The sequence below is a fragment of the Podarcis tiliguerta genome (assembly GCF_965153285.1).
Source record: "Podarcis tiliguerta genome assembly, chromosome: 11".
Lineage (NCBI taxonomy): Eukaryota > Metazoa > Chordata > Lepidosauria > Squamata > Lacertidae > Podarcis > Podarcis tiliguerta.
The window spans coordinates 25,177,563-25,202,072 of NC_139544.1; the positions used below are offsets into that span (position 1 = coordinate 25,177,563).

General features: G+C 42.9%; 2 protein-coding genes across 45 annotated transcripts in view; one reads left to right on the top strand and one right to left on the bottom strand.

The window, feature by feature from the left end:
* The window catches only part of PPIP5K2 (diphosphoinositol pentakisphosphate kinase 2), a 52,029-nt gene extending 48,576 nt beyond the window's left edge, over positions 1-3,453 (bottom strand). For 5 of the 34 annotated variants that reach the window (XM_083403679.1, XM_083403702.1, XM_083403676.1 and 2 more), the window contains exon 1: positions 2,276-2,489. The gene's annotated coding sequence lies outside the window, so the exon portion shown is untranslated. Of the gene's footprint in view, positions 1-2,275; positions 2,499-2,753; positions 2,850-3,339 lie in introns of those variants that run through there. The other 29 variants (XM_083403695.1, XM_083403683.1, XM_083403699.1 and 26 more) reach the window with 16 other exon arrangements.
* GIN1 (gypsy retrotransposon integrase 1) overlaps positions 3,424-24,510 on the top strand; it is a 271,168-nt gene continuing 250,081 nt past the window's right edge. The window contains exons 1-9 of one of the 11 annotated variants that reach the window (XM_083404073.1): positions 3,424-3,584; positions 7,221-7,361; positions 8,283-8,476; positions 10,219-10,524; positions 10,773-10,958; positions 11,075-11,245; positions 11,893-12,181; positions 14,192-14,520; positions 22,098-23,732. In XM_083404073.1, the coding sequence (XP_083260199.1) occupies positions 3,527-3,584; positions 7,221-7,361; positions 8,283-8,476; positions 10,219-10,524; positions 10,773-10,958; positions 11,075-11,245; positions 11,893-12,181; positions 14,192-14,475 (1,629 nt within the window). In that variant the 5' untranslated portion in view covers positions 3,424-3,526 and the 3' untranslated portion in view covers positions 14,476-14,520; positions 22,098-23,732. The other 10 variants (XR_014503066.1, XR_014503067.1, XR_014503068.1 and 7 more) reach the window with 10 other exon arrangements.

Consider the following 24,510-nt stretch of genomic DNA (forward strand, 5'->3'; position numbering starts at 1 on the left):
CTATTTAAAATAGCTTAGGGTCACCTAACTCTGTAACTTATCAGGCTGTTAATTTGATCACCATTTGTTGTGCAAACGGCCTTCCTTCATCAACTCTTAACAACCAGCCTAAATATACCTGAGTCAACGGCTCTCTCAGACTTATTACACTTCAATGCCATTAATGAGTTCTCATAAAATTTATTTACTTTAATGCATCAGGCTCAAGTATACCAGGTACCCTCTCCATGTCACTTGATGTCTCTAAAATGTCCTTCCCATACCAGTTTGAAAGTTGCTTATAGTGGACTGCAGAAAGATACATATCAGCAGTGTTGCTTCCCCACTCCTCACCCTCTTCAGTTGGTAGAGCATGAGACTTAATCTCGGAGTTGTGAGTTTGAGCCCCACACTGGGCAAAGGATTCCTGCATTTGAGGGGGTTTAACTAGGTGATCCTCAGGGTCCCTTCCAACTCTACACTTTTATAATTCTATGTATTATTTTTTTCTGGGTACACAGTAAAGGCACTTTTTTCTAGATGAAAAGGGCTGGTAAAATAAAATAATAATAATTTCATTATTGTTACCTCATGCCACTCCGGGTGGCTTCCAGCACTGACACCTTTCCCACCCACCCCTAGAAGAATAGCACTGTGTATCAGACACCAATGAATGTGCAGCAAGTTAAGAATTGAGTGGATAACATCAAGCCAATGGTCTGTATGTGCAACAGACAGACTCCCAAGGCAGCTTGCCCCAGCTATTGTGGCAGCATTAATTTACGTTGCAAATACGTAGTTATGTGCTTGTAGTGGGTGGCGGAGAGAAAGACACACCCCACCATCCCCCCAACCCTAGGGTTGCCACCTGTCCTGTTTAATACAGAATTGCCCTGCATTTCAATGTCAAATGCTATGTCCTGTATTGACACAGTCTTGTCATGTACTCCAGGTCTCCTCTCTCTCTGCCAAGTTCGGGGTCCTCTCCAAATGCATGCGTTTGAAAGGGTGTGCGAAAGGTCATGCATTTAAACTCTGGGTACCCAGATGTACAACTTTGTGTGTTTGTGTGAGTGCCCCTGTGACAAATTCCAGATGGGCCATCCTATTAGGCTGCAATAGATTGTAAGGGATTGCTTTGTAGTCACTTCAGCACCAGATTAAAAAAAAGAAGAAAAGTGCCCCAACTGTCCTGCCCTGTACATATCTTGCCAGGAAAAAAGGAACGCGAAGGTCAGCTGCACTGCGCCTCCACGTGCCGACGCCCCCGCTGCTGCTGCAGAGGCGAGAGAAAGAAGCGCCCGCCAAGGACTGGAGGAGGAGGAGGAGGAGGCGGGAAATGCGGAGCCTGACGACCTTGACTCCCAGAGCCTCGTCGGCGCTGCCTGTAGCATAGCAGCCCAAGGGGGGCTGAGGGGAAAAGTTTCATTGCCCGCTGGGACCAGTTAAGCAGCAAGAGCCACATATGGACTTGTGCGATGCGCGGCATAAAACACCTCCCCAAGCTTCTATGTTAATGAGAACAACGCCGACCATTATTTCATTATTTGTATCCCGCCCCCTATGACTGGGTTGCTCCAGCCACTCTGGGCGGCTGCGCTTATATATGTGCCTGTCTTCTCTTTATTTCAGCCCGTGTTTTTAAAAAAATAACATGGTCCACATATGAATTAAAAAGAAGACATAGATAGATAGATAGACCATGTTAATTTTTTTAAAACACGGGCTGAATTAAAGAGAAGACAGGCGGCGTCTGTGAAGCCGCGCGAAAATAGGTTCGTCGAGGTGGCCTGAGGCGGAGTTTCTTCTACTTGAGCAATTAAAGCGTAAGAACCGGAGGCGAGAACAAAACGCCTTCTCTTTTCTTCCCGCTCCTTTATTTATTATTATTTACTTGAGGGAGCCCGGCATACAGAACCGGGACGTGGGGTGGGGGCTACGGGGGACGCCAGAGCTCCCTTCCCCTTCTCCTCGCGCCCCTGCAACTCAGGGAAGGCGAAGGCGGCGTGATGAGGAAAACGGCAGTTGGGCTGGAGGGAGGGGGCGGGGAGGGTAACTAACGGGCGCGCGCCCGCCCGCGCGCAACACACGCAGAGAGAAACTGGCCCCCGCGTGCCGTCCACACTCAGCAACATGCTCTTTCCATTCTGGGCCCGCCCCCCTTTTTCCATTGGTGCCCTTCGGGGCAGCCTTGGAGACAGACTAGTAGTTTTGGGGCTGTGCGATTTGACGCGGTGCGGCGGGGGGGGGGGGAGTGTTTGGAATATCCCTCCCGCCGCCATCCCGATGTCCTCACCTGAGCCAGCCGCCGCTGCTTCTGCTGCCTCCGCCTCCTCCGCCGCTGTTATTGCTTTACTTCCTTCCCATTGAGAAAGGAGCAGGGGGCGCTGCAGCCGCGGCCACGCCCCCTCCGCCACCCTTGACCCCCTCAAGCCTCTTCCCCGCCTACGCTGCTTTGCCTCACAGTACACCTATTGTAGGCTCCGTAGAGAGATAAAGGGTTAGACGGGGAATTTCATAGCCCGGAGAAAGAACTTCCGGGTTTCCTTTGATGCTATTTTCCTTTCCCACCCCCGCTGCGGGGCAAACGTGATACATCCAGGGCTTTCAGCGCAGCTATGATTGGGTAGCAGAGCATCGTCTCTCTCTCTCTCTCTCTCTCTCCCCGCCCACCCCTTCCCTGCAGAAGCAAGAGAGGCAGCCCCCCCTTTAAACCACGCACCTTAATGCTCGTGAAAGAAAGCAACGTGTTGCAAATGACAAATGCAACTTACATTTTGATCCCCGTGCTGCAAGCTGAAGAGGATGTGGTTGGGAGAGAGCTGCTGACGAAAGCCCAGTAGAGTCGCCAGCCAGGTCTTTGCACTGCGCTGTCAATTGAGAAAGGAGTGTGGATTATATAGGTCACTATGATTACTCCCTACATCGCAGTTAAAAGGCGAACGCGACTCGCCCGCTAATCCTATAGTATAGACATTTACTTGGAAGTTAGTCCCAGGGTTTCCAACGGGGCTTGCTCCCTTGTAAGGATGCTCCGTTGTCCATATGACTGATGAGTTTGCAACAACCTGCAACGTTCCCTAGGGTTGGTCTAGCATTGATGGGAGAGGGGTGCTTGAGAGAGGGCGCTTCGTAACAACTCTGAAATGCAGCTAAGTGTTTAATGTGTCCTTCGAAGCATATATTGTTGCCAACATTTTGTATACCAGGGCTCCTAAGCAGCTCGTTGAAAGGCTGCAGTGGACTTGTTCTCTTGCTTCCCCCCACCCTCCGTCACTGTCCGTTGTGGAGCTATTCTGAATTTTTAGAAAAGTAATAATAATAATAATAATATCAACAACAACTCCATACAAAACACACCTCAGGTTGCAGGGATTTTATTTCTAGTTAAAGTTCCCACATCGCCGCCAGAACCCGCCCAGCGCTCAGCTCGACGCGTTTTCATACCAACGCGCTGCTTCTCCACCTCTTTCTCATCAGCATAAAGTAGACATTCCTAGTAGAACAATAAGTTAGGCGGATGTAGTACTCTTCTTTTCCTATCTCTATGGTGCCCGCACGCTTTTCTCCCTTCCTCTGTCGTCACTTCCGTGAGCGCCACATAGGTCTCTAAGTGATCCGGTGCCTCCTTTTGTGCCGCGAAAGGGAAGAATAATTTGAGAGAAGCTCTAGCCCTCCCGTTGGGCGGGAGCAATTTCACTGGGGGGGGGGAAGGGGGGCGCGACAGCGGCGGTGGTGACGGGGAGGCGTTGGTTCCCAACGAACAGTGGCTTGGTATTACCGGTGAGGCCGTGAGAGGTGCTGTGCGCATGCGCTGACAAGGGGACCCTGGCGAAGGAATAGCAGGAAGAGGCCAGAATGCTTCTGCCTTGACAGTTTCTTTTATCCGCGGACCGGATTTCCTGGTTGCTGCTGGTGGTTGTATTTTTCCCCTTAACGCCCTGACACTCTGTAATTCGGGTGGTGAAAGGGATAGCTGCTCATCTGGGAGGATAGCAGCCTGGATTGTTTCTTCTTCTTTTCTTTTAATAATAATTCGGTTGCATCGTGTTGCAGCCTGCTCAGAGCAAACTAGGATAGGAGTTGGAAAATATATGGAAAAATATATTTTGCTTTCACCATGGTCGATTTTGAGTTTTTAGGATTTTGCTGCTGTAGCAGGGTGGAGAAATGGACTGTAATATAGTTTCTTCCATAGTGCTGATGGACAAACTAAGTTATTTTAACGGGAATTGGGGGCAAAGGTTGGAATTGGAAATATTTTTGATGTTGGAAATATTTTCTTCCCATTGCTGTGCCCCTTTCCCCACACAATCATACGTCAGGATTTTTTGTCTGTCTTTTTTATCAGAAAAAGAAAAAACCCATCTCCCTTTCCGTTTACCTCTTGGGACTTTCCCTTACCATCCTCTAAAATTACACCTGCAATCCAGGCAATGAATTTCGACTGAGTGGCTGTATCTTGTGCTTTCAGATGATAGCCCTATGGGCCAACCATTTAGCGTGTTTTCTTAAAAACAAAAGCAAAAACCCAACACCATACAGTGGTACCTCGGGTTACAGACTCTGCTAACCGAGAAATAGTGCTTCAGGTTAAGAACTTTGCTTCAGGATGAGATCAGAAATTGTGCTTCGGTGGCACGGCAGCAGCAGGAAGCCCCATTATCTAAAGTGGTGCTTCAGGTTAAGAACAGTTTCAGGTTAAGAACGGACCTCCGGAACGAATTAAGTACTTAACCCGAGGTACCACTGTATTACCATATTTTGATGTGTTCTATCAGTATTGCAAAGCCTCTGACAGCCAAATTTAGTTGAATTGAAATATTGGGGTGTGTGTATGTATAAATCACAGCACACTTGAGTTGAAATTACATGCACGCTTGAGAACATGACGAACCTTGCTGAATCAGACCAAAGGTGCACCTCATCCAGTATTCTGCTTCCCACAGCAGCCAACAACATGCTTATAGGAAGCCTTCAAGCAGGACATAAGCACAATAATATTTTTCTGCTTTTATTCACCATTGACCAATATTCAGTCTCATGCTACCTCTGAGCCTACAAATAGTACATAGCCATCGCAGCTTGTAGCTATTAATAGACAATTCATGGAGAATAAGCCTAATCCCCTTTTAAAGCAGTGTAAAATGGAGGTCATCACCACATCTTGTGGTAGAGAATAGTTTTATCAATGTGTTGCGTGAATAAGTACTTTTTATTGAATCTTCTGTCATTCACTATCATTGATTGATCCCAGGTTCTAATATTATGAGAGAGGGAGAAAAACATCTGTATTTCCACACCATGCATAATTTTTCAGCTTTCCCCCTAAACTAAAAAGCTCCAAATGCAACCTTTCTTCATAGGGAAGTTCTTCCCTTGATAATTTCTGCTGCCTTTCTTTCTTTCTGCACCTTTCCCAGCACTACAGTATCCTTTTCTGCACACTTTACATTAGTGTAAAGGCATTACAAAACTGGCAGGTTTTAAAAAACCCTTTTCCTAGTAATTCCTAACATGGAATTCCCTATTTTTTTCACAGCTTGTTTGTGACAGTTCTGTTGGCCACATATCACTTTCTCTCTGCCTTGAAAATTGCAGCTTTGTATTTTTGTGCATTTGTGGGAGGTGGTCTGGCAAGCAGCAGTTGCTCAGTGTGCTCCTGGAAACCCTGGTTTGGGTGTCAGATTTCAGATAAATAGAAACCCCCAATAGCTTTAAGATTTCAATAACTTGCTCTTCCTTCATTCCTCTCTTTCTTAGCTCTCTGAATGTCACAGCTTCTACCACTTCCCCCCATTACCAGGCAGCTGCTCTTGGTTCACTCTTTGTCTAACCATGGTTCTCTAACTCTTCCTCCCATCTTTGCAAAATTCCTCTTATTTTGCTTCATCAATAAAGCATTATTTTCCTGAAAAAGTTCAATCTTCATCCCTATTTCCCTGTCCCAGCTACTTTACAAAGACACCTCATTACTTAGACCAGGGATGGGGGACCTGTGACCTTCAAGATCTTAATAAACTTCAGCTCCCATTGTCTCCGACCATTGACCGTGTTTGGACATCTCTGCCAGACTGATAGCAGCCTGATCCTGGCAGTATACAGCCACACCTCAAAGAGAAGTTAATCTTTTCACACTAGTAATTTGTATTTCAGAATACCTTATATCCAGAACATGGTGTAGGAGGTTTCTGATGTATGTAGCAGTGCGTGTCCAAAGCAAAGGTGATAGTATCTTCCTCCCACTATTAAAAGACAGGCTACTCAGTTACAGATATCCACCATCCTGTCTGATTTGTCCCCGAGTTTTAGATACACCAGTTTGCAGCCTTAAGCTGCAATTCCACTCATACAATGAGCCTTTTAATTCAGCTGATTGAACTTTGGAATATATATGCACAGGGTAGTTTGAAAGTCTGCCAATTGGGAGAGTAGGTTGAAAGCTGCAGTTATGTGATTGCTTTGATTGATGGATTGCTTTGATTATATTTGCTTTCCCATACAAAGCAGCTGTTGCTGAATTTAGTGTTTTCTTTTCCTGTCCAATTGAAATAAGCTCAAGTTCTCTCCCATTATTTATTAATAGTGATGCAGCTGGTCTCTCATTGCTGTCTTTAAAAAACTATGTTATGCTAAGAGCTAAAACATAAATTAACAAACTGGATTATAAAATGAGATTTAATATGTTACATGTAAAATGTGATGCCTATAGTATGGATATTTCTAATAGTGTGTGAAGTGCTATTACTGTAAAAATAGTACCTGTGAAACAGAAAATAAGAGAAAAGCAGAATTAAAATTAACCAATTATCACCTTTCAAATAAGTCCCAAAGAAGTATCGGAAATGGGGCAGGTACAGGAAATTGAGTCTATTTAAAATCTGCTTCTTAGCCACTTATATTGAATCTAGGCCACATAACATGGTTGTAATTTGCATTATATGTATTTACTTCATTTTAGTCATGAACCCCTCCCTAAGTTATTAATTGTCAAAGGTTCTTTACAATTATTGGAATTAAGATCTATTCTATTTATATCTATCCTGTTAATTTGTATACAGGAAGTTGAAGGGTTTGCAAGTAGAGAAACCTTAATTAGTGGGGAACGCAACCAAGAACAATAAAATTAACTATTCACTCAACCCCCAATCCCCCCTCACTTTCTAGTTGCCAGAGGCTTTTTAAAAAACCCCAAAGATGATCAGGCAAGTCACCTTTTGTATTTGTTTCACTTTAAACAGCAATGGTCCGTAATGGCAAAAATGGTGGACTCCATCTGAAACAGATCTCTTACTACAAACAAACAGGTGGATATCATCCCACAACATTAGCAAGTGAAAGAAGCGGAATAAGAAGAGCAGCTAAAAAGTTTGTTTTCAGAGGTAAATATAATATAATGGTCTTGGGAGTTCAGTGTGCTTTGTGCCATGCCTTTATATCCGTGAAGGCTGAGACCAAACAATATTGGGCTGGGTTGTTGCTTATCAAATGTAAAGTGGGATTTGCATCATCATACATAAAAAGAACATAATGAACATGATTTTCTTCTATACTGTACACAGGAGCATATAAATAAGGAATATTACATATTTATGTATGTTTATGCCATTCTTCATGTATAATTTGAAATTTTGGGTGGCAAGTCTGGTGTTACGAAGAAAAAATCTGGAGGGCCGCAGGTTTACCACCCATGTCTTCTGAGGAATGGAAGGTGTTCCATTTTGGCAAGATCTTGGAAATCTCCAGGGAAACGTGCTTGGTGCCTGCTTTGCTGACACTTCAGCAACAGCCTTTTTATTTCCTTAGCCATTTGAACTTTTTAAGTTAACAAGGACAATTTTTATTTCTGCTGTGTTCCTTTTCAATTTCTGGTGCTGGATTTGATGCAGTTCCATTTGCCATTGCTTCATCTATTTTGTCTTTATTTTATTAATGGGATAGTACTTTATTCTTCTTTTAAGCTGCCCTGGGAACACAATAGGGTTGAAAGTGGGAGATATAAATTTAGCAAATAAAATAAATGTTAGCTTGTGTCTGCCTATTTTGAAATACAATTCCCTGTCATGCTAACTTTACATTTGTATTCTCGGCAAACAAAAGCTGATATTTTCTAAAATTTTACCCATGCAAAATCCCTCAAAAATAATCTTGCTGGCCACATTACCACCAACATTATGTCTCTCTTTCAGAATAGAACTGTCTGTTTTGAGCAGGTGTGCTAAGAAGTAGTTATGAATAAAATTTGAACCAATATACAATAAGTGGTATGAAATTACACAATTTATTTGAATGCTTTCTTTTAGATAACAATCTGTTCTATGTGGGAAAAGACAAGAGGCAAATGCGCCTGGTGATTCTTTCTGATGAAGAGAAAAGGAAAGTGTTAGAAAAGTGCCATGAAAATCATGCAGGTGCACATCATGGCATATCAAGGACACTGACCCTGGTGGAATCCCAATATTATTGGACATCAGTAACCAGCGATGTAAAACAGTGGGTATGGGTCACACTGTGTTTATGTGTGTGTGTGTGTGTGCATGTGAATGAACTCTTGATCATTCTTTAAATTCCTCTTTGCATAATATGGCACTCATGGGATACGGGTGGCGCTGTGGTTTAAACCACTGAGCCTCTTGGGCTTGTTGATTAGAAGGTCAGTGGTTTGAATCCCCATGACAGGGTGAGCTCCCGTTGCTCTGTCACAGTTCCTGCCAACCTAGCAGTTCGAAAGCACACCAGTGCAAGTAGATAAATAGGTACCACTGCGGCGGGAAGGTAAAGGGTGTTTCCGTGCGCTCTGGCTTCCATCATGGTGTTCCATTGCAGCAGAAGTGGTTTAGTCATGCTGGCCACATGACCCGGAAAGCTGTCTGTGGGCAAACGCTGGCTCCCTTGTCCTGAAAGCAAGATGAGTGCCGCAACCCCATAATTGCCTTTGACTGGACATTTTTCTCAGTTTGTTCTACTTAAAACTGGTGGTTCAAGATGCAGAGAAAGACCGGATCCTAAAAGTGTATTAGCAAGAAAAGATTGGAATGTGTGGTTCTGGGGTATTCTTAATTTATTTTGTGTGGCTTTACTTATTCTAAATCTTCATAAGACAGCAGAATATAAACAGCAATAGAAAGTTCCACCCTTGGACTATTATCTAATCAACAGATGATTGTGTTGCATTCTGAGATAATATTGCCAATGCTGTTAAATGTGTATTAATGTAATACCTATTGGCTGCGACACCAAACACTGAAGTAAGTTGGTAGCATGTGGCACCCTGTCATTTGTTTCATATACGAATCGCTTCCCATAAAGAATCTCAAAGTGATTTAACAGTAAGCACATATTTAAAACCAAATCCAAGTCTGAAACATTTGCAGACTGGGATTGAAATCTCCACTTATGAAAAGCTGCTTGGAAAAGGAACGCCTTCAGTGGACACCCCCAAAAGATAATAGGGACTGTGGGAGTGAGTTCCGAAGGGTAAGTGCTGCCACTCTAAAGGCCCAATTCCAACATTATACAGAATGGACTTCCTGATGAGAAAGGCTCTGCAGGAGGCTGCATCCTATAGAGTACAGTGCTAAGGGGCGAGATGATCTTTGGGTATTCAAATCCCATGCTTTATAGGGATCAGAATCTTGAACTTAGCTGATTGGCAGCCAGTGCAATTCTTTCAGCAGCAGCGTAATCTGATGATGATGCTTTGTATCAGTGAGCAGTTGAGCTGCTGAGTTTTGCACTAGCTGCAGGTTCTGGACCAGCTTCAGGGACAGCCTCACACAGAGCATATTGCAGTGATCATATGTGGAGATTCTCAGTGCATTACGACACTGATCATGCTGTACTGGTCCAGAAACTACCATAGCTGTTTAATCAGCTGAAACAAGTAAAAGTACTAGTAGCCACTGAAGTCACCTAGGCTTCTCGCAACAGATTGATCCAGGAGTGCCCCCAGACTACAAAACTGGCAGTGTGAATAGAACAATGCACCAAAATAAATTGCAAGTTGAGGTTTCCTGCGTTATTTTTGTGTCTGAGTAGATGGGGATCTGTTATGGTGTTTGTAGTTATAAGTATCAAAACATGTTTTGTGATAGTTTCAACCCAAGGCAGTGTAGCATGGTTATTCTGTCTTAAACCTATTGTTAGAATAATAGGAGATGCTCGAATAACTTATTACAAAAACATTATTAATGCAAATAGATGGACTATTAACACCCATTTTCATGACTTTTCTCCCAGGTGTACGCTTGCGAACATTGCCAGGTAGCAAAGAATACAGCTGCTGTAGCGTCTAAATTCCATTCTATTAAGGCAGAAGACCCGTGGACTGTAGTTACTCTAGAGCTAATGGGACCTTTTGATGCCACCAGCCGGAACAATGTGTATGTCATCCTCCTAACAGATGTCTTCACTAAGTGGGTTGTGGTTTTGCCCCTGCATGACCTTTCAGCAGCTGAAGTGGCTAAGGCAGTTGTCAGCGCATCGTTCTGTTATGGACCACCTCAGAAAATAACTATAGATCAGGAAGAAGAGTTTGTTCATCAGGTAAGAGGAGCGAACTTTGCTGTGGAAAGTGCACTTGATAACTTCCAGTTGAGCTTATTCTTTGGTTCGTGTATGTTAAATGTCTAAATTTGAACAAATTGCAATTTTGTATCTCAAAGAGAAATTAAGCTTAAACATTTCAGTACCTTTACAGTGTAACTGTGCCACTATTTCAAAGCACAGTTTTCAGTTACCAAGTGAAATAAAAACAACATGGAGGTTTAAAATGATTTGTCTTATTCTTAAAGATCAACAGGGAGCTGTTTGAACACTTTGGGACAAAGGAATTAATAATGCCATACCCTCAAGCTGATCATGAAAATGAAGCTGTCAAGACAATCAGATCTTTCCTTCTCAAATATTGCACGGAGCACACCAAAGACTGGGATGACCATTTGCAAGCTATTTCATATGCGTTCAACTTGATTGATTCAGTACGTATGGAGAACATTTGTACCTTTTGTGTGAACTGGGGCTGAATGTTCTTTAGTAGCACAGTGTCAAATATAACCACATTTCCTTTTTCTTCCTTCCTTTTTTTTAAAAATAGGAAACTAGCAACAACACGCCCTATTTCCAAATGTTTAAACGAAATCCTTATATACCTTCAACATTAAGTGTGATTCAAGAAGGGGAGAGTGACTGCATGTTTGTGAGAATCTTATCTGCTATTAGACAAGCAGAGAAAGCAGTACAGGAAAGGACAATTTCAGGTTGCCAGGTAAAACTGCCTCCTCCCTTTCTCAGGAAAAAATATTCAACATTCAGTGAATACAGTAATTCAGAGAAAGAAAATGTGTGAATGATTTTAATTCAGCACATTTAATGAATGTCTTTCATTGACTATTATTTCCAGCTGTTTGAGCTAGAAATAAAGATTAAAAATGCTCCCCTAAATCATGCACAAATGTGTCTGAATAAGGCTCATTCAAATCTTCAAACTGTACAGATTAAGTTAAGGCCTATTCCTCTGTGGTCTAGGGAGTGGAGCTGTCTGACATCACACTGAATTCCCTTCTTATGAAGGACAAATACAGGCAGGAACTTATTAGGTATAAGAAAGAAAGCAAGACCCAGATATCATTTAGAAAAGTAATATATATCAGCCATACCTTTCAGACATTTATAGCCCACAGTTTCACAAAACTAATAAGGTAGGCTAATAGAAAACTTCATTATGAGTTTATATGGATATGTGTATACACTGGAGCACACAGGAAACCATATGCTCATTTTCTGATTTCCACACATCTTGCAGACTCAGTCTGGCTTGCACAGATCAGATGCACTTGAGAAAACACACACATCTGTCTGAGTTGTACATCCTTAAAAGAAAAGTTCTAACTAATAGGTTCATTTTCTACTTAGAATATGAAGAAAATGCCTGTGGAACAGCGGAGTGGGAACATGAGCCAAGTCAGGAAGAAACCAAAGCAAGTTAATCAATTTCTCCTTAAAGTTGGACATGAAGTTCTCAGACAAAAGAAGAACTGGTGGAAAGATGGTCGCTTCCAGTCCGAATGGGTTGGCCCCTGTATTATAGATTATGTTACTGATAATGGCTGTGCAATATTAAGAGATGCCTCTGGCTCAAGGCTGAAAAGGCCCATCAAAATATCTCATCTTAAGCCATATATAAGAGGATCCCAGGAACAAGGTGAAAGTTATGTCTAGTTATATTCAATTATCTGGTTGTCACGTTGCATTAAACCATAGGTAAAGCAAATAAACTGGTGCACACTGATCAGAAATCCCTTTCTGTGCCAGGAGCAACAAACCACAAGCCTGTTCCTGTTATGTGTGAACCCAACTTGTGGTTTTCACTTCCAAATTGCAAATAGGAGCCAAGGTTTAGGGGAAGGAAACCTTGAGCCCAGACTTGCACGTAATGACAAGCCAGCCATCGTGGGTTGCTGCTCCTGCTACAGAGTGGGGAAGAGGGAAGCTGGGACTTTTGACTAGTGTTCGCTAGCATGCGTTAAACCATAGTTAACACATAAGTTTAAACCATAGTTGATGTTGAACTATGCCATTGGCTTTTACTTTTCCCAAATAAGAGCAATAATAAGTGAAGAATCTCAAAAGACTACCACAATTAAAAGCAATTTGATCTTATTATAGTTCCCATTTCTTCTTTTACATATGCAGATTTACGGGGAAGCTTTCTTGCCCTGTAAAACTTGCCTAAGGCTTTCCAGCCCTGCAAAACTTGTTTTTTGTGTGTGCATTTTCTCCAGCTATTCAGAGTTAGGTTGGCCTTTTGCCTGCTGAAATGCACGCACTATAATAATTATGGACAGGATGCTGAGGTTTAAGGAAGCCTTGGAAATGCACCACTGCTAATTACAGTAATTGTGAGAACTGTTCTGGGCATATAGTCCAGATAGTGATATGTCTAAGAAGAGAACTGAAAATCCAAGCAGGATAAAGTTGTAGAAGTACATGTTGCTGCTGCCGTTTATCCATGTGTGTAGTGGGTTACGGAAGGATGGCAGCATTTATTATTAAATTTTGGTGAATAAGTTTGTGTGCTGTCTTCTGTAATCATTGAAGGAATTGCTGAAATGCAAAATGAGATGTCAAGAGCACTCCCTGTCTTCTCTCTCTCCCCCCCCCCAATTAACTTAGGCTGTTCTGCTTTACCTAGCCAGTGAAAATATTGAATTGTTGAATTCCCTGAATGTTGTTTAAAGCACCTGTACTGAACCAATTTCCCAAAAATATCTTGTTTACTTGTGCAGAGAATGAACGTTTTCATGACGTCAGTCAGCATTCTGGCTTTCTGTCCTAGTTCAGAAGAGATAATTGAAATATTTAATTTCCATCTCCAGTCTATTTGTGACGGGCTCAGCAATTTCATTTCCTTTAAACCGACACTGAGTCACCAAGCATGATATTTAGAAAGGAGCCAACAGCTGCAAGCTGCACAGTCCAAAGATCCAAATTGCAAGACAAAAAAGTGACTGGGCTTTTGTTTTGTGTGTGGTGTTTTATTTTTTGTGGTGGTACTGGAGGAATGGATACAGGGCAGATTGGTTAACTGCTTCTTGACCAGTTTAGCAAGGAAGCTTCTTACTAGAAAATTTATTTAAGGCTTTTACATCAAGATGCCTTAACTGTAAAATTTATATTACCTCCAAATATCCCTATTTACAAATGTGTAAATATCTTGATGTATCGTGACAGAAAAAGAGGAAAGAGAGAATGCTTTTAAAAAATAATATAAAATAAATCCTTTGGTCTGTTACAATATGGAGGCCAATTTCAGCCCCTTCCTTTATTAGCTGGGGCACTCTAAGAAGCACCTGCATATCCATTGTTGTAGTCTATCTCAGCTCTTAAAGAGAACGTCTCAAGAACTGTGCCCCATAAAATGGGGTACAGATATGACATTCTGCTACCTCTGTATTGCTGCTCCTGTCCCTGGATTCAGAAGTGTACGATGCAATGGGCTTGCATTCCCCCCCCCCAGCCATTTAATGGCCTTGTCTGCCTCAAAGGTTACCAGATTTTTTTCAATGAATCCGGGGACACTTTTCAACTTCAATGGATTTTGTATGGGGACTGATTTGTAAATCCGGGGACTGTCCGCAGGAAACGGTCATGTCTGGTAACCTTAGCCTAAATGAAACTTGGCTTCTAATCAAAACGTATTTTCCTATTGCAGATAGCAGCTACATTTGGCAGAGTGCTGTCATGGTTGATCATGATTATGTCGGTTCATCCGAAACGTCCGCAGGACAGAGCTCCAAAGATGTCTTTTCTGGAAAAGATCCACCTGTTCCCGTTGCTGATGATGGCCTGTCGGGGAAGGACCGTGTCTTCTCAGAATGTAACAGTAGCGCAGAGGCAGAATTGATAGACCCAGACTCCACTGACTCAGTGCCGAAGAATCCAAAACAGTGGTGTGCAGCTTACTGGACTCTTCAGAATAAGACAGAGGCTACTTGATGCAGTAAGACTCCATTGGAATAAGTGGTACGGAGCTTGTCAAAGGTGTGTAAATACCAAACTTTTTCTTCCTTTGTCCAGAATTGACCACTGGTTCAGCTGCTGCTGAATGTTCTGTTCGTATGTTGTATGAAACCATAGCTTAGCACCATATCCCCAAATAGCAGCAAGCCTTGGGCTCGTACAGTCCCCTTTCCTGCTCTGGTGCAGCCATAGAGAAGGAGACTGGAAACGTTCAGCTGTTTTTCAGCCAACCATGGTTTCTCGTTTTATATCAAACTGGTTAAATGTTAACTATGGTTAAGGGAAACAAGTCAACTTCAAGCAGTCTTCAACATACTGAACCACATAACCTATGTAACTACTTCCCTTTAAAAATCTTCTTTTTCTGGCCATGCCAAAGGAAGAGAAGGGAGAGAGGATTCCCAAAAGGTAGACCAGACACAATTGTCTTTCATCCAGCAGAGCTTTACTGCTACTGAAGGCAAATGAGCATAATGGTCACAAATCCAATACAGTACATTCAGGATTGACACTTGATAAGAAGTCCAGTTGCAGCAGACTTAACTTAAACTTACAATAACTTATAATAAGACTAAACCTTAACACTATATACAGAACACTACACCAGAAGGAAAAGAGATAGAAAGAGAAGTGAAACCCAGGCTCCTGGCCTTACTTTTATAGTTAGAATGACTTTGACAGAAAAAGATAAGAGAACCAGTTTAAGCCAGCTGTACTCAGCTTCTCGGAAGGAATAACCCAAACATCATGAATCTTCTGCATGTTTCTTTCACACAGAAAAGCTTCTAGAATCCTCTTGAATTAATTGGAATAGGAAAGATCTCTACACATCAGATCAATACTTTCTGTACTAAGAAATGCAAACTGACACACATGACACTAAACTGTTGTTTAGCAATATATATATATTGTTGTTGTTTAGCAATATATATGAACTAGCCCAGTAGGGTGGTGCAATTGCTCCACAGTTTACAGTGGTTCGTGCTATGTATACCATTAGTATAATAGAAGCTATGCTTCAATGTAACTTACTATAGAATTAGCGGGAAGTTTTAAGTGGCATCCATTCTGGTCAGTTGCATTGTGTCTTATCAAATAAAATCACAACATCCCGCTGTACACCTTTCATGCAAATACACTAGAACAGATTGTGGCTTAGCCACAGAACACAGGCTTCTATGTAGATGGTCCCGGGTTCAAGCCCTAGAACTCCCAAAAATAAGGAGTCTTAGGAAGCTGGAAAAACTTCTGCCTGACCTCTTGGACAACTGCTGACAGAGTTGACAGCACTGCACCAGATGTAAGGCAGGTGCTGATAGGTCTTCAAGGAGATCATGTTTAGGTAATGAACTTCCATCAACCCAAGTGGTGTGGCTTATGTCCATTGCAGCTGCGACGGAGCTTGTCTCTTAGATCACCTCTGGCTTGTTGACAAGACTCTGGCTTGTTTGCCACCTCAGTCTTGTTCACCGGAGCTACAGAAGCGCTTTGCGTGGAACACACAAAGCTGTTGATGTGCCCCTTCCAATATTTTGAGAACCCTGAAACCAACAAGCCAATCAATTCTTAACTGTTTTGAATGTTTACCTTGCAAAGCCTTTTATGACTAGGGCCTTAGCACCTCTCCTAGTATTAACCTATCTGGACCCTTTGTCCTTTATCTGAGGGTCTTCTCTGAGTGCCCCTTCCGAGTGTGTCAACAAGGGAGAGGGCCTTTTGGATTGTGGCTCCCAGCTGCAAAATGTTCTCCATGGTGACGGCCACCTGGCACCTGAACATCCAGGTTAAAATGTATCTCTTCTCCCACACATTTTACAGAGTGTGGGACAAGCTGTTTGATGGCCTATCTGATGTACATTCTTGCTGCTGGAGTTTTTGTTGTTTTTCTGCTGGATTTTATTTATTTATAATATGTCTTATGAGGTCGTTCGCCATGAGATCCCAGGGCGGGTTACAGAAATATAATATAAAGTTATAGAACCCTCACAGAAACAATTAAATCTGTTCCAAATGATACAGAGCAGCATACATTCAGTAGAAGAGGGTAGGTCACACAAAACAAAATGCTTAACTGTCATAGACCTGGTTAAAGAGGTGCATATTTAGCACATGGTAAAAGCTGTACAATGACACACCTCTCTGGAGACTGTGTGCCACAATTTAGGGGCTGCCACAGAGAAAACCCTCTCCCTTAAGGGTTACTGTAACTGTTTTATTAAAGTGTGATGATGATGATGATGGTTTTTTTTCTGGTAAGCGACTAGTAAGTCAAAACATAATAATTCAACCTCAAAGTACAACACAAGCCCCTGTGACTTCTGAAAGTTTTCACCGTCAAAACTTAATTGGAATATGCAAATCTCCACGATCTTCTTTAAATACAGTTTCTTTATTGTAGGACCTCTGTAAGCTTTATCACTAGCTAAATGTTGTTTACTGTCTGACTTGTGCCACCTGGTGGGTTTTTATATAACTTCAGGGGAGGAAATGGAAGACATACATTCATATAATGGCCTAGTTTTCCCTATTCTGGATTGTACCACTTGATACTGTCAGTGGGGGTTCTTTAGTGTTTCTGCAGTAGCTTTGACATGTAAATTCTGACAGGTCTAATTAAGCCCACCAGAAGCAATTTGAAAATTTCTAGGAAGCCAATGAAGTCTTGTTTCTCAACCAATTTCACCAGCTCTAGAGAGATGAGCAGCTTGTGCCAGAACAGCTATCATAACCTTTCTTCAGCAAACAGGGTTTCTACTGGAAGCACAATTTACCTTAAAGTAAACTTTGATTATAACAGATATAACAGTATATCGTGAGTTCTGGACAAACTTCTAGCAATCTGTTTTTTTCAGCAAACAGAGCTAGATGAGTTGGACTAAAGGCAAGACCTCACAAGTGGGGCTCTGCCACAAAATGTTGCAGTCTGTCCTAGATATGTGTGTTTTGCTCAATTCTGATAATATAAAAGACAGCAGTCTCTGCTGTCACTTCATGTGGGGAAATGTGTGTATTTTAGCTTGACATTTAAAAGTACACACAGTCAGCTGAATTCAGGATTCACCTTGGAGGTGGATTGAGGGGTAATTCAAGTAGGTCGACCATTGTTGCAACCCGAGATGTATAGGGGATGTTTGACCAGGAGTCATAGAAGCGTAGAGTCCAAACAAGTGCCAGCCCCACCTCTGACCCCCAATATTAATAGTGCATAACATTGTTTTTAATGTGTGACATTTTAGTGTATTTTGGGGCTCTGTGGAAGCCGCCCATCTTAAAATACTCTATCTTACAATACTCAAGGTGGTTTACAAGCTGAAGAAACAAAAAATGTACATCTTATAACAATCTAATGCAATACAAAAATGTGATAATAAAACATAACTTTAAAATAGGCAACCTCCACCAAAAAAGTAACATTCAACAATCATTAGAATAGTATAAAATAATAATATCAACATCTAAAAGTTAAACAGAAATCCACTCAACAGTTACAATAATATCTAAACTATGATCAATAAAACAATGCCAAGCTACGGTACAAAAAACAATACAATACACATTGAGAAGCAGAGCGTGGGGCAAGGCAGGTGGAAGGAGGCCTTGCCTGATGGAGTCTCTCCCCTCACAGTTCTTCCTCCAGGAACAGCTTCCTTATGAGGAGACCCAGGTCCGGAGGGTGGGGCAAGGCAGGTGGAAGGAGGCCTTATCTGATGGAGTCTCTCCCCTCCTGATGGAGTCTCTCCCCTTGCAACGGATTTCTTAATGTCCCTGGCTGCTTTTCTTTTCTTCCAGCTAGCTTCTTTTACCTGCTTACTAGCTGATCAGCAGCATTTTCCCTTTCACCCTCCTTTTCACTTTTCTGCACCACCATGTCGAGGTGCAGCAGGCAGATCATGACAACAAAGGGTGAGGAAAACACAAGTGTCCCAGATGGAGAGGGAGATTGAATGGAAAGCAATGGAACCTTTAGCCTCTCGTGTCTTCCTCCGGGGCACTCCAATTATATTTCCCCCTCCCACACTGACGATGCCCAGGGTAACCCCTCTTAATTGGGTGTGCCGGGGGGGGGGGCAGACGTGAGCTGGCAAGGATCTATTTGTTCCTAAGCCAGTCCGGTTATTAGCAAGTTCAGCGCAGCAGCTTGATCTAGCACAGTTTCCTGTAGCAGCCTGGAGCTGATGCAAACACCGCTATGCCACTAGCATGAGCAGTGGGGCTCTGGATGCAGCAGTTGCTCAGAAGGTGAGGACAGTACCCTAAACCCCCACCCAAGCCCTGAAACAGAGGACTGGGGAAGAACAGAGGGAGACCCATGCCAAGTTTGCTTGATATTTACTGTATAAGATATGAAGCTGCTTTATACTGAAGCAGTCCCTTGATTCATGTGGCCCAATACTTCCTGGCAGCAGTTCTTGGGTGGTTCAGGCAGAAGACTTGACTTGTCACAGGAGGTGCTGGGAAATGGGAAACCCAATCTTCTGCATACAGAGCATACGGTAGTGGTACGAAGAAAAACCTACTTGGCTGCTTTTATTCTTAACCACTAGGTGTCACTCACTCACTTCGGTCGAACAAATCCGGCTGCACAGAGAAAGAGCATGTTTGTGTGTTCATGAAAGCGAATGCGTATATTTCAGTCAATCCTATGCCCCAATCGCCCACAAGAAGATACCGCAAGGAAGGAGTGTGAGGTGTGAAACACCATATGCCGATGTTTTGGAAAAGAACATAGACGTGAAAGTTTGTTAGCTCTGAGTGGAAGGACATATTGAGGGATTACCGTATTTTTCCGTGTATAAGATGCCCCCATGTATAAGACACCCCTTGTTTTTGGGGACTCCAAATTAAGAAAATAGGGGGAAATTGTCAAGAGTTGTACAGTTGTTAAGCTTTTTTGGGGGAGGATGCCCATTGTTGAGCTTTTCCGGGGGGGAATGCCGAAAGTCACTCACCCGACTGAACGATGCTTAAAATCGCAAGCGGAGCAAAAGCCGCCAATCAACCGCCCAATTGCCACGGGGGAAGCCAATCGACAACAGCCCTTACTGCGGCCACCAATCAAATGCCCAATAGCCACAGGCAGTCTCCTGCTCACGGCTGCAACCAATCGCCTCTCCCCACTCTGCACTATCTGTGTATAAGACGACCCCCGATTTTAAACATATTTTTAAAAGAAAAATACTGCATTTTTCCATGTATAAGACTAGGTTTCCCCCCTTAAAATAATGTCAAAAATTGGGGGGCATCTTATACACGGATACATCTCCCCCCCCCATTTTCTTAAATTAGAGTCCCCCAAAATAGGGGGCATCTTATACATGCAGGCATCTTACAGATGGAAAAATACTGTACCTTGTCTTATACATGGAAAAGTATGGTAAGTTCTACGCCATTCCCAGACATAATTAACATCTTTTTTTTTCTGATGAAGTTCTGTACAACCAGGAGAGTGGGCAGCTGTCAAAAGGATGTGCCCTGCAGTCCAACAGGCAGTGGTGATGGATGTAAAGAGACACTGGAGAAAACCAAGACAGAAGGGGAGCATCGTTAAGCAAGCTCATGTTCAGAAGCACCAAGTGATTTGCTGCACAAATATGCAAAGCCAAAATATGAACCCTAATATAAATGCTAGGTTTATGTAGTTTTATATATTTGGAGAGATTTCAAAAAATTCTTTGTGCCCGTATTAACTGACCACATAGAAAATGCTTTGCAACAGATTTCTTAACAATGTGAAATGCAATACTTGAATAAAATAAAATAGGTTGGAAGGTTACAAGTCCACTGATCAGCTACTGGAAATTAGTGAACTGGTGGTGGTTGTTTCTGGTTCTCTGGTAGCAATCTATAAAAGATTGCTAATAGTTGGCAGCGCTGATCAACTAGCAAGAATGTCACGAGCAAGGACATTTTTCAGTCTGTGAGCCCATATGGATACAGTTCCTGATTATTAAATGAATGTATACTAGGAAACGGCTGCAAGTTACCCTTATTACAAAGTCTAGTTTGACTTACACCACTATTTTTGCCAGATTAAGTTCCAAGTTGTCAAGGCACCTGGGTTGAAAGAGGTTTGGAGCAGCTGTATCTCCTTGCCCCAGAATGCCCTTTTTGGGGACTTAACACTAGCATAAGTCCCATCAATGGAGCCTGATTGAGGGAGTTGCTGTGCCCCTGGCTGAATTGAGATGGGGGAGTTAATCTGGCATAACCCTGGGTCTGCCACATTCACCTACTCCAAACATACTCAAATCTGGAGACTCTTGGGTTTGGATTTTGCTGTAAGGCTGTAATCCCATATCCACTTTCCTTGGAATACGACTTTTATATACAGAATACAGGCTTATTAATGTTAAGGCTAAAGTGAATTTAGGAAATAAAATTGTAGAGCAGTATTCAACTAAGCTTTATTCAGCAGAGTAAAAAGGTAAAGGGACCCCTGACCATTAGGTCCAGTCGTGACTGACTCTGGGGTTGCGGCGCTCATCTCGCTTTATTGGCCGAGGGAGCCGGCGTACAGTTTCCGAGTCATGTGGCCAGCATGGCTAAGCCGCTTCTGGCGAACCAGAGCAGCGCACGGAAATGCCGTTTACCTTCCCACCGGAGTGGTACCTATTATCTACTTGCACTTTGACGTGCTTTCGAACTGCTAGGTTGGCAGGAGCAGGGACCGAGCGACGGGAGCTCACCCCGTCGCAGGGATTCGAACCGTCGACCTTCTGATCGGCAAGTTCTAGGCTCTGTGGTTTAACCCAGTAGACCTGTTGAAATTAGTGGTCCAAATTTAGTCATTTTCATTAATTTCAATGCGTCTTCTCTGAGTAACAATTTGAATACCAACCTCAATAGCAAAATTAAGGAAATGGTTTCTCTAAATCGTTTGTGTCACAAAATGTGATCCTGATTGCAAGTTTTAAGAGTTGGAGGGCGGGAGGAGAGGGAGAGATTAGCTTTGCCATCTCGGAAATGACAGTTTTATTACATATTCTATCCAATGCGAGTTAGGCACGCTGAAATAAATGGCTTTTGACACTGAGAAATGAGATGCTGTTTGGAACAGTTGCACTCCCCTGTAATCATTTTAAATTTGGTGCATTAATCAAGTTTCCGAGCTGGATACAATAATACATTTTTGAGTTGCAATACAGAGAGGTACGGTTTTGTGACAGCATGCATTCTACTATTTATTTAAAGCATTTTTTATCCTGCTTTTCAGTCATATTTACTTCCCATTTCTTGAAAAAAAGATTACAGCCCATTATGGATGAGCCCAATCCCCAGGATTTGGCAATCACCTGCACAGACCGAAAGCCCTTCTCATTATCAGGCATAAATCAGGGATGGAGAAGCAGAGACCCTTCAGATCTTGTTGGACAGCAGCTCCCATCAGCATGGCCACTGGTCAGGGATGATGAGGACAGTGGTCCAACATCTGGAGAGCCACATGTTCCCCAACCCTGGCATAAATCTTCTGACGTAGGGAATTTAGGCTGAGGACCAGGTGGAGGGGGGCACCACTAGAGGGTGAGAGTGGGTGAGAAGTTATTTTCTATTTTTTTTCTATTATTCTCTCTTCCCCTCCATCCCCAAAATAACTGTAGCTGTTAAGATGGTTCTTCTATTCTTCCGAAGAAAAAGGTCTAAAGATTTGCCATGTTCTGCGCTCCTCTCCAGTGCTAACCTTCCAAGAGCAGCAAGAAGGAAATATGGGAAGCTTTGACAGTCTGTTTATATCACCAAGCTTTCATGCAACAAGATCAACACTGTACAGTGGTACTTCGGGTTACATACGCTTCAGGTTACATACGCATCAGGTTACAGACTCCACAAACCCAGAAATAGTACCTCGGGTTAAGAACAGAAATCGTGCTCCTGTGGTGTGGCGGCAACAGGAGGCCCCATTAGCTAAAGTGGTGCTTCAGGTTAAGAACCGTTTCAGGTTAAGAACGGACCTCCGGAACGAATTAAGTACTTAACCGGAGGTACCACTGTAATACTGTTTCCTGGGGCCTTCCAGGCCTAGCTGCTTTGCAGCCATGATCTTGGGCTTCAAGAAGCAGAGTCAGAAGAGTGACCGAGTCATGGCAGCCGGAAGGAACACCTGTAGACTATGCTGAGGAAATGGAGTAGAGCCACTATTCTGCACTGCTCCGATATACTGCATTGATCTATAACAGGGGCAGGCAACCTAAGACCCAGAGGCCGGATGCAGCCCAATTGCCTTCTCAATCCGGCCCGCAGACGGTCTGGGAATCAGCGTGTTTTTACGTGAGTAGAATGTGTGCTTTTATTTAAAATGCATCTCTGCTAACGCATGTGGGGCATGGGAATTCATTCATCCCCCCCCCCCCCAAAAAAATATAGTCCAGCCCACCACATGGTCTGAGGGACGGTGGACCGGCCCATGGCTGAAAAAGGTTGCTGGCCCCTGATCTATAAATTCTGATGAACTACCATGGTACATTGCTTAATTGGAAAAGCACTACTGAATCGAGATGCCTCCCGGAGAACCAATTTCTACCTAATGATACTTGGTGGTAAGGACAGCTGCTTAGTTAGGATGGCAATTCCATGTAATTGGAACACCTTCAGGTAACTCCCTGGTGCTGACGTCTTTGGAGACGTCTTGGGTTCCACACTGGGTTCGATCTCCTCGAAAAGTACATGGGTTCCTGCTTAATTCTGTACCCTTCTGTTACACATCTCAGGCTACAAATACGCTTTCAGTCTGAATCCTGTAGATAGGGGTAGCAAACACGGTTCTCTCCATCAGTTTCAGCTAGCATGGCCAATGGTCGTCCAGCAATATTTGGAGACCACCATGTTTGCTACCTACACCCTAGTGGTCCCAGGCCCTAAGGAAGTTAGATTAGCTTCAACCATAGCCTTTTCAACTCTGGCTCTGGCCTGGTGGAACGCTCTGCATCATGAGACCAGGGCCCTGCAGGATCTGATTTCTTTCCGCAGGGCCTGTAAGACAGAGTTGTTCCGCCTGGCCTTTGGCTTGGAGCCAATTTGATACCCTCCCTCTCTTTCTTTTTTCTTTTCCTTCTCCTCCTGCGATGAGGCTACATTTTAATATTTTAATGTTTCAATATTTTAATGTTGTATTTTAATTTTGTTTTTAAGTTGTAATCATTCAACTTGTTTTTATTATTGCTTGTAAGCCGCTCTGAGCCCGGCCTTGACTGGGGAGGGCGGGGTATAAATAAAAATTATTATTATTATTATTATTATTATTATTATTACCTCTTACACAGATCCTACACTTCAACAGACACCTGTGTCTGGGCACTATATAACCACATATTCTTGGATTCAGTTCCTATCATGAAACTAGTATCCACTTCCATTCTCACTGCTGTCCAAACTCAAGCTCTTCATGTATTAAAATAATAGAATGCAGGATTCAATAGACAGATCCGCGTTACTGGGGGGTGGGGAATTTAGTAACATGCATGTTTCAATATTTGCTAATTTAACAAGTTCCATTTAGAATACATATAGATGCGAAGTTACAGATTTTGCGTTTGAATACTTGTCTGCTAGAAATGGTACCGAGCACAATTCAAAGTGTTGGTGCTGACCTTTAAAGCCCTAAATGGCCTCAGCCCAGTATACCTGAAGGAGCGTCTCCACCCCCATCATTCTGCCCAGACACTGAGGTCCAGCACCGAGGGCCTTCTGGCGGCTCCCTCACTGCGAGAAGCAAAGCTACAGGGAACCAGGCAGAGGGCCTTCTTGGTAGTGGCGCCCGTCCTGTGGAGCGCCCTCCCATCAGATGTCAAGGAAATAAATAACTATATGACTTTTAGAAGACACCTGAAGGCAGTCCTGTTTAGGGAAGTTTTTATTGTTTGATGTTTTATTGCTATTATTATTATTATTATTCTGTTGGGATCTGCCCAGAGTGGCTGGGGAAACCCAGCCAGATGGGTGGGGAATGAATGAATAGATGAATTATTATTATTATTTATAAGTTATGTATTATTTTTTGTTTCAATGAATTTAATT